The sequence below is a fragment of the Mollisia scopiformis genome (genome assembly GCF_001500285.1).
Source record: "Mollisia scopiformis unplaced genomic scaffold LY89scaffold_9, whole genome shotgun sequence".
NCBI classification, from domain to species: Eukaryota; Fungi; Ascomycota; class Leotiomycetes; order Helotiales; family Mollisiaceae; genus Mollisia; species Mollisia scopiformis.
The window spans coordinates 1,528,973-1,538,844 of record NW_017263589.1 but is presented as its reverse complement, the minus strand read 5'-3'; the positions used below and the strand labels follow the sequence as shown (position 1 = coordinate 1,538,844).

General features: G+C 46.9%; 3 protein-coding genes across 3 annotated transcripts; all 3 read left to right on the top strand.

Moving 5' to 3' along the window:
• Window positions 1–901: 901 nt before the first annotated feature.
• LY89DRAFT_775324 (uncharacterized protein) lies at window positions 902–4,831 on the top strand (the record flags this gene model as incomplete). Its single annotated transcript, XM_018221990.1, has 9 exons — window positions 902–973; window positions 1,176–1,386; window positions 1,523–1,524; window positions 1,557–1,604; window positions 1,638–1,713; window positions 1,812–1,916; window positions 1,964–2,216; window positions 2,277–4,560; window positions 4,634–4,831. 9 exons carry the CDS (start codon window positions 902–904, stop codon window positions 4,829–4,831), a joined length of 3,249 nt encoding a protein of 1,082 aa, XP_018073383.1.
• Window positions 4,832–6,650: 1,819 nt separating this feature from the next.
• Window positions 6,651–7,229, top strand: LY89DRAFT_775319 (uncharacterized protein; the record flags this gene model as incomplete). Its single annotated transcript, XM_018221989.1, has 1 exon — window positions 6,651–7,229. A coding segment is annotated over one exon (375 nt), but the record flags the coding sequence as incomplete, so codon positions are not given.
• Window positions 7,230–8,615: 1,386 nt separating this feature from the next.
• On the top strand, window positions 8,616–9,872 carry LY89DRAFT_582059 (uncharacterized protein; the record flags this gene model as incomplete). The annotated part of the gene is made up of 4 exons (XM_018209141.1): window positions 8,616–8,879; window positions 9,117–9,166; window positions 9,251–9,449; window positions 9,546–9,872. Coding segments are annotated over 4 exons (840 nt in total), but the record flags the coding sequence as incomplete, so codon positions are not given.

The window sequence follows — 9,872 nt, the reverse complement described above, 5'->3', positions numbered from 1 at the left end:
TTTTAAAAAATAAAAATAAAATTCAGCGTTTTTTTTTATATATAAAACATGAATTTATTAAAAAAATCTATAAATTTAAATTAATAAAAACGTTTTTATACTTTAACTGCACACCGCGGAGTTTACTAAAATACATTTATTTGCTTTTTCCCGAATTAAGTCTCACTTTTAAACCAGGGTTAAGAAAACCAACAAATAGTATATGCAATACTAGCCCAGGCCATCATATTGCCGATGGAATTAATATTGCGATAGCATTGAATGGTTTTGGGTAATCGTCGGTGGGGCAACGAGCGGCGCGTGCCTCTTTAATTGCAGATTGGGTTAGTGCTAGCCGCATAAGATTACTTGCCGGGTAGAGCCTTTGCGCCCCTTGATAAAAGCTGAAAGTATGCTGGTTGTATATGCCGCCCATAGCCAAAACCATATAACTTCAGAGGGTTGATGTGTTCCGTATTCACAATACTCACCTACAAAAGTCCAATCGCCATACTTTATGGGTAGGTGGAAAGGGAATTAGACATAACACAATCAATCAAATACTAACTATGTTGTAACTAAATTGGGATCTCGAGGTGATGGCAAGTAGAGTTGGGCGCCTATGGAGAAGGTAGGCCTGTGATTAGAGTTTTATGTCTTATTGCTATTGGCCCTCGAATAATCGAGCTAAGCGGTTTTCGTGGTATGTCAGAAATAGCGAAGTTGCAGCCCAAACTTCTTTTTAGTTTCTTTCTCAAATTAACCCTCTTTAACCATTTTCAACTCGCACTTCGTTGGTCTCAATCAAATGCTAACTATGCTTCTTTACGTGTATACGATACCGCCAACATCCCGTCCGTTTAGATGGCTCGTCAGCAGCCGTAGATAAAGTCCCAGCACTACTTTGTAAGATTCTTTCGCTATGAAGAGTGTGCTGGGGAGATCATTAACCGCAACCTCGCCCAAACTCCTTCTATTCACGATAGAAGCTAACGTGATCTTTTAAACACGTATCTCTCTAGGAACCTCACCCGACCTAGTCTCAACTTGCGTTACAGCGGACCTATGTTCAGTAGCATCTGTCAAGCGCTATAGCCGACGAAGCTGTTCTTACAGCAATAACTACGGTTATCAGAAGCTTTGCGACAGGCTTAACTTTATCACACAAGTATTCTCTCGTAATACCCACTTAAAAGAAACAGAAGATTACAGGGAATGATAGCGACGCGAAAGAGGTCCTTGAAATCGAACTAGGGTTATTAGCGCAGAGAATCTATACATTGGAACACGCTGCAAGCTGGGCAATCAATCCGGTGATGCCAGCCACACTAAATGACACTGCCGTTACAAAACCGCCTTTCAGCGATGCAGACAAAACTTTGCCGCAGTCTCACAAGCACACACCATGTATACTGATTACCTGCACTACCTCTCCTTCGGTTGAATCTACCCTCGATGACGATCTGCTAAATGATTGTGGCAAAGAAGCTCAATCGTTTCCAGCACATGGGAACACACAATTAAAGACAATAGATTTACGGAGCGGTAAGATGGTAGGCGCTAATTCTGCATTGTAGGAGGAACAGCAGCCGCCGGCTATCGAGCTAGGAGATGTGGGGAGACGGGTTGCAATCGAGCGAGAACTTGAAAAACACTAGCAGGCCAACAGAGCATTTCAAAAGGCTCTACGTGAGATCGGGCATATTGTGACAGCCGTTGCAAAAGGAGATCTGAGTTAGAAGGTGTAAATTCACACCGTTGAGATTGATACGGAAATCACAACTTTTAAATACAATTAATACGATGATCGATCAGCTACAAACATTCTCTAGCGAGGTTCTCTCGTGTTGCTCGGGAGGTTGGTACAGAAGGGATACTTGGTGGGCAAGCTCAAATCGACGGCATCGATGGGACCTGGAAAGAGCTGACGAATAATGGCAAGTCCCCTGGTCTTCCCATGGCGTGTCTTGTTAACGCTAGATAGTGAATGTCATGGCGCAGAACTTGACCGATCAAGTGCGCGAGATCGCTACAGTGACAACAGCCGTAGCACATGGGGATCTGACGCGGAAGATTGAGCGGTCTGCGCAGGGCGAGATTTTCCAGCTTCAACAGACAATCAATACCATAGTAGACCAGCTCCGGACCTTTGCTGCCCAAGTTACTCGTGTCGCCCGTGACGTGGGTATAGAGGGTATCCTCGGCGGGCAGGTTGAAATCGAAGGCGTCAAGGGGATGTGGAATACGCTGATCGTGAACATTAATGCGATGGCCAACAACCTTACCACGTAAGTAAGGGATATTGCGGTGACTACAGCGGTTGCGAAAGGCGATCTGACGCAGAAAGTACAAGCGGAATGCAAGGGCGAAATCTTCGAGCTCAAGTTGACAATAAATTCCATGGTGGATCAATTGCAACAGTTCACCCAAGAAGTTACAAAGACTGCCAGAGAGGTCGGGACCGAGGGCAGACTTGGTGGTCAAGCTACCGTGCACGACGTTGAGGGCACATGGTGGGATCTCACCGAAAATGTCAATGGTATGGCTATGAATCTCATTACTCAGGTGCGACAGATAGCCAAGATTACGACTGCGGTAGCCAAAGGCGACCTGAGCAAGAAAATCGCTGTCGAAGTCAAGGGCGAGATTCTTGATCTCAGGAACACGATCAACACCACCTTCGCATCTGAAGTAAGCAAAGTGGCTCGTGAGGTCGGGACGGATGGAACTCTCGGCGGCCAGGCGCATGTCGATCATGTGGAGGGGAAGTGGAAGGATCTCACCGATAATGTCAACACGATGGCCTCCAACTTGACGTCCCAAGTTCGCGCCATCTCTACCGTTACTCAAGCAATTGCCAATGGAGACATGAGTCAGAAGATCGATGTCCAAGCAGCTGGGGAGATTTTGGTACTCAAGGATACTGTCAATAACATGGTAGATCAGCTATCGATCTTCTCCAACGAAGTGCAGAAGGTGGCGAAGGATGTAGGCGTTTATGGCAAGATGGGTGTACAAGCCGATGTTGCAGGCATTCGGGGTCGCTGGAAGGAGATCACCACGGATGTCAACACCATGGCTATGAATCTTACGGCGCAGGTGCGGGCCTTTGGCGACATCACGAATGCTGCGACCGACGGTGACTTTACCAAGCTAATCACGGTCGATGCCTCTGGTGAAATGGACGAACTCAAACAGAAGATCAACCAAATGGTCTTCAATTTACGCCACAGCATCCGGCGCCACACTGCGGCGAAAGAAGCAGCCGAGCTTGCAAACAAGTCGAAGTCGGAATTCCTAGCCAACATGTCCCACGAGATCCGAACTCCCATGAACGGGATAATTGGGATGACTCAACTCGCACTGGACACAAAGCCTACCCACTACCAGTGGGAGATGCTTAGCATTGTACACGGCCAGGCGAACAGTCTGATGGTCATTATCAATGACATCTTGGATTTGTCGAAGATCGAAGCGAATTGCATGCTTTTAGAGGAGATTCCGTACCAATTGCGCGGAACAGTGTTTAGCGCACTCAAAAGCCTCACCATGAAGGCGCACGAGAAGTCCCTGGAACTTCGATACATGGTAGATAGCTCGGTGCCTGACCATGTGATCGGAGACCCCTCTCGCCTGCGTCAAGTCATCTTAAACTTGGTTGGAAATGCTGTCAAGTTTACAGAACGCGGCGGAATCAGCATCATGATTCGAATAGCAAAGCAGGTTACTTGCTCTTCAGATGAGTGTGCGATCAAGTTCACTATATCAAGCACGGGTATTAGCATTCAGCAGAACAAACTGGGCCTGATTTTTGACACCTTCCAACAAGCAGATGAGTCAATTACTTGGAAATATGGCGGTACAGGCCTCGGCCTATCGATATCCAGAAGACTTGCGAATCTAATAAGAAGAGATATCCGGGTGGAGAGTCAGTACGGCAAAGGTAGCTCATTCGTCTTCACCTGCATGGCCCGGCTCGCTGCCTCCGACATCGGCTCCATCTCAAAGCATCTCAAACCGTACCAAGGCTATAAGGTACTCTTCATTGATCAAGGACGGACCAGGCATGGAAAGGAGATAGCGTTGATGCTGACAGAAATCGGCTGTGTACCGGTCGTTGTTAATTCCGTCCTGCGTATCAGACGACCAGGTGGACAGGTACCGGAGGTTCTGTATGTTGTCATAATTGTCGATTCAATGGTAACTGCGAAGGAGCTACGTTCAATTGATGATTTCAAAAACATTCCTATTCTATTGTTAGCCCCTCAGGATCACGTCAGCCTCAAACCCGCACTGGATCTCGGCATCGCCTCATACATGACAACACCTTGTCTAACGATCGACCTTGGAAATACCGTGCTTCAAGCTTTAGAGGAGCTAGCGGCACCGCCGCCAACTAACAATATCAACTCGCTGGCTATCCTTTTAGCTGAAGACAATGTCGTCAATCAGAAATTTGCTGTAAAGGTCTTGGAAAAGTATCATGTTGTAACTGTTGTTGTTAATGGGCTCGAAGCTTTTGAAGCTGTCAAGGCAAGAAGATATGATATTGTGCTGATGGATGTGCACATGCCAATCATGGTGAGTTCCCTACGACTAATTTCTATCCTCATATCGTGACAGCAGCTCAGGGGGCTTTGAAGCCACGGCGAAGATTAGGGACTACGAGCGGAGTCAAGGCGCTCAATGGATTCCGATTATCGCACTCACTGCCCATGCCATGTTAGGAGATCGAGAGAAGTGCATACAAGCCGGGATGGATGAATACCTGTCCAAGCCACTCAACCAGAGTCACTTAGTCCGGAAAATCTCTAGATGCATATCGCATGCGGTGGCTCCTAACTCGTCATGACTTAGAAGCTGCGATGTGACTTGGCTATACGGGCCGCTACGACTAGATCAGAGAGCCGTTGAGACTACCTTCATCCTCTATGGCCAGCAGCCGCCGCGTCTCGAATTCCCAACTCCTTCAACCACAAGCCAAGCCTGAAAGAGTGAAGTATATCGGAGACTACGCTTGGGAAGTCGCTTTCAGCATCATCACTAGTCAAGCAGGCAACTGCAGAAATCCAGGCACTGCAATTTCGTAAAGCCGGAGGAAGATGCGATGGTCTGGTGCGGGACGGTCACGTTACCGTTCACTTAGAGATTCGCATCTCCTGGCGCAGGAGAAGGGAGGGTATTCATTTCAATGTGCGAGTCGAGCATTATATTGCGTTAGAAATGGCGGATGACCTGTAGTCATTCAGAGGCTGTGCTGTAATCTCCCGTTAGACAGTACCTTCGCTGTTCTAAATTTGTGTGTTGATACTCGCTATACAGAGGGAGCCAAAAAGGGATCCCCATAAGGGACGGGAGTGGCTGTCGCTTAGTGGGGAATAAATCTGGGAACCCTGAGCATATTGCTGTGATTTGTACGCATTACTCGGTTTTGTACAAACAGCTGCAGTAATGTGATAGGTCCAAGCCTATACAACTAGCGATAATCTCAGGATTTGAGTGCTTAACTTGATAAATTTGTTTTTGCCTAAAAGGAGGTATTTGCGAGAAAGAAAAGGTCACATGACCAAGTTCTATTTCTCCTTCAGGCTAAAATGAATCTCCAAGTTTGATCTTGCGTCAATTTAGGTGAAGACTTCGATACGATTTCGAAAATCGGGAGTTATTCAGGCTCAGGCTTCATTTGGGGGAAAATTTTTGGGCATAGGCTTATACTTACAAAATTAGCTTTAGGACTCTGCTAAAAACGCAATCAGTCATGACCTTTTTTAATTCTAATTGTTCAAAGAGTGACCTAGGCCGCGACACATCCTCGAATTACTTATTATTCACTGGCACGCGCTAGCTAATATTGCTTAAAATTGTTAACCGGAGTCCTCGGATATAGCTTGGAAATCACACTATAATAAAGTAATAGAGACGAGTTACTAAAGAATATAAACAATGTTTCTTTCTGTCTGAAACCCAAGAACCGTTCTTTGTTATGTGTTTAGTCGAAATTGAGTCATCGTTGTAGATTCACGGCAGACCGAGAAGAGGCCAGTCACTCACTAGTCAACAAGAAAACGCTATTAAGAGAGACTAGCTACGCAAGTGAAGACTAGTCGCTAACCGTAGACTGACAGGTGACGTGAGCGACGTGCTCCAGAACATGATAATGCAACACGCCAAAATTGACACCTTTATTAAGCACTACCTCCGGCGGATAGTCGCCGCTGACACGCGAGCTATCGTCTCCGGCTACGAACTTTAGCGCGACCTAATACGGGCCGCCTGTCGGATAACTCGCTAAATCGATCTTGACCGGCCGCAAGAATTTATCCCCGAGGAATCCCTATCCGTCAATCGGGATCCTTGGCTTTATTGCGGAGCGGGAGAAGTAGAAGCGCCGCTTCTAGGGCACGACGACACAACAGCCCGGGTACCGGATCATCGGCCAAGCGATTTTCAACACTAAGCAGCGGCTGAGAGCTACGCTCCTCAAACATATTCAAAAGCGCTGGGATTTGGAACACTCGATCAACGAGATCGAGCGGCAACTCTCAAGGCTCAAGCTCAGCCAAGACATAAAAACTACCTTGGACTAGAACGATGAGATGCCCCCGTTCTAGAAACGCTTGGCCAAGACGGTAATAACGCTCCCAAGCACGACTATCGAAAAAAAGTTCCGCCGCCGCAATGCGGCTATCGATGCAATCGCTACATATTGCCACTTCCAGGAAAAAAGCGCTACTGCCCTACCACGTAAAAAGTCGTCGACGCGACGGACGAGTTCGATGTTGTCGAAGAAAATTAGCCCCCAGCTAACAGCCACCCAGGCAAAGAAGCAAGCGTTAAGTGACGCTATATTATTAGTGTTTACCGAGAAGAGGACTACTACTTGTTTCCTTTGTTTGGGGGAACAGAGCTTGCTGTTCGAAAAGCGAACTTATAAGTTTACTAGTCCGGGAGACTTGACGAAACACTTTAAGTGGAAGCATCTAGCCAATATCCGAGAAAGAGATCGGCTCGAGTGCAAAGTCTATCGAATAGAAATACAGCATTAACAATATCTCCAGAATTACGCACTAAGCATCCACGGAACCGTTTCCTAATGCTTTGATGATGTACCAAGCAACATAGCCAGACAGTTTAGATTTTGCCCTTTCTTTTCGTTTTTTCGCGCTTAAAGGTGTCGGGTACGGATTGGCATTAGCATTGTGATACTTTCCCAAGGAACTTCGATTCTCAACTCCACAAGGAACGAAGCCCCAGAACCTCGGGTGTGTGCGAAGAAGGCTTAACCCGGGTTCCTTACTGACGGGAAAGAGCCGGAAAGCGCTGGATCCGCAAGACGCAGAAGGAGGTTGGGCTGCAGCAGCAGAAACAAAGGGTGTCTATGAATGAAATGAATAACCGTCTGAAGAATGACAAACCGTGTATCAATCCCCACCCGCCGCAGTGAAGATCAATTTGAATTGGATTCGATTGCGGTGATATCTCCTCCAACTAACTAACAAGTGACCGTAACTATATCTAGTAGGTAATCTTACGTACAGCCTGGCCCAGCCCAGCCCAGCCCAGCTAAGTCAGCTAAGTCAAGTAAGGTTACACATATACATATAAATAAATAGACTATGAATGAGATGGGGTGGGATGAGATGAGATGAGATCTAGATGAAACATACTAGTAAAAAGTCCCCCTCTTCCCCCCCCCCGCCTGCTGCCCCCTTCTCAACAAAGAGGAGGAATTAACGACCCATCGGCCGAGAATAATTGAGATGATATGGTAATTTTGATTACTGAACGCCGAAAGTTGCGGTTGTTTTGTTTTTGTTGAGACGAACGTACAGTACATCCACGTACGCGCGCAAGTACACACAGCTCTGATTTTAAATCTGATGCGAGTGGCTGAGTTATGGAACGAGGATTTTTTTTTATTTTTTTTAGAGATAGCGCGTGCGTGAAGGGTGGTTAACGATGAGGAATCATGAGGAATCATGAGATGAGATAAAATTAAAATGAGGGGTTGGAACACGAAAACACGTACTAGCGTGCTCTCGGCCCAAAAAATGACACGTTTCCCTCCAAAAGGTAAAACGTCCAACCCCTCCGTCCCGCCTTTGGCTTGCATTTTCCCGCCCATGATGAGTCACAACTAAGAAGTCATTGAAACGTATCCAACAGTCTTGTTCCTTTCGGTCCTTCGGTTGTCCGTCACCGCTTCTTGGCTTCTTACCAAGTGTCAAGTCTGAAAGGATAGAGGTCAGAGGTCCATATCATTGGTATGTATGTTGGCGTACATGTATGTGCGTAGAGTAACCCCGCAGCTGAAATGCTTCAATCACGGAAATCCGTGCGTTTGAAGCGGGAGGATTATGAAGCCGATTATTGCGGGGGAAGGTTGCCTTGCCTTGTGTTGCTTCTCATTGAATGCATTCAGCCACAGCCACCTTCCTATTCCGAAGTTCCTCCCCCTCAACAGTTTCCCATTTCCCCTTTTCTGGTTGCTATGTGGACGGGTTCTGCTGTATAAGTACTGGCCAGCTCTCCTGTCTATTTGAGTCTACCTTCCACAGTATCAATTAAACACACGTTCTCTTCATCCTTCTCTATTTCAAAGAAACCAAGCCAACCCCCGCAGATCTATAATCAAAATGTCAGACACCACCCCCACTTCCGCACCAGCAACAGCACCCGCACCAGAGCTCAAAACCTACCATGGCAACTGTCATTGCGGAGCCGTGAAATACACTGTCACTCTCCCCGAAATCACAAGCGTCACCGAATGCGACTGCAGCCTCTGCCTCAAGAAAGGCCACAAATCGTTATTTCCATCCGGAGGCCTCGTCTTCGAGGAGGGAAAAGGAGAGGATAAATTGAAATCTTATGAGTTTGCTGGGAAGACTATCGCTCACAAGGTATGTAATCTTACCCGTTTCCCTGTTTACATATAACCTTGTGTGACTTGTGAGGGGTGGAAGATTTATAATAAGATGTTGGAGAACTGACTAGATACGTGTGAATTGGTAGTTTTGTCCAACTTGTGGAACTGCTGTCATGGCCAGGGGATATGCGGACAGTGGAATGAATATCGGTATCAATGTACGACTTCCACCTCACCACGATTATATCTTTAATCTAATAATTATAATCAGGCTCGAACACTCAACGAAATCGACGATATCTTCGGTCTCAAAGTCAACACGTAAGATATACCCACCGATCTCTAACCCATTCTGTTTCCACAGTCAAAATCAAATCAGATCTGACATTTTCCCCTTTTATTCAGTTACAAGGGCACAACTCTCGAACCGGGATATACACCACATGCCTTCACCGGCCCAGAGCCCACAGCAACCATTGAAAACGCAAAAACCTATTACGGCTCCTGTCACTGCGGCGCCATAACCATGGCTTTCAAGACCGCGGGTCCGTTGCCTGAGGGATCGGAAAAGATCCAACAATGCAATTGTTCTATTTGCTGCAGGGTATTTCACCTCCCCTACACTACACCCCTTCACCCCCCTTCCCTACCTCTCCACAAGCCAAAAAAAAGATGTCACAACTAACCAACAAACAAACAGAACGGCACGATCCTAACCTACCCCCACAAAACCCAAATCTCAATCCATTCCCCCACAACACCACCCACCCCCCTATCAATCTACACCTTTGGTCGCAAATTCCAACAACACACCTTCTGCCCCATCTGCGGCGTCGCCATCTCGCTCCAAAAGAACAGGCCCGTCGATCCGGAGCTCTTCAAGAAGGAGGCTCCCGCGGGAGCGGATCAGAAGCAATGGGAGGAGAAATTGCCCGTTAATTTGAGATGTTTTGAGGGCGTGGAGTGGGACCGGGTGAAGGTTGAGAATAGAGACTGGAAGAATTATGGGGGGAAATATGAGGTTCCT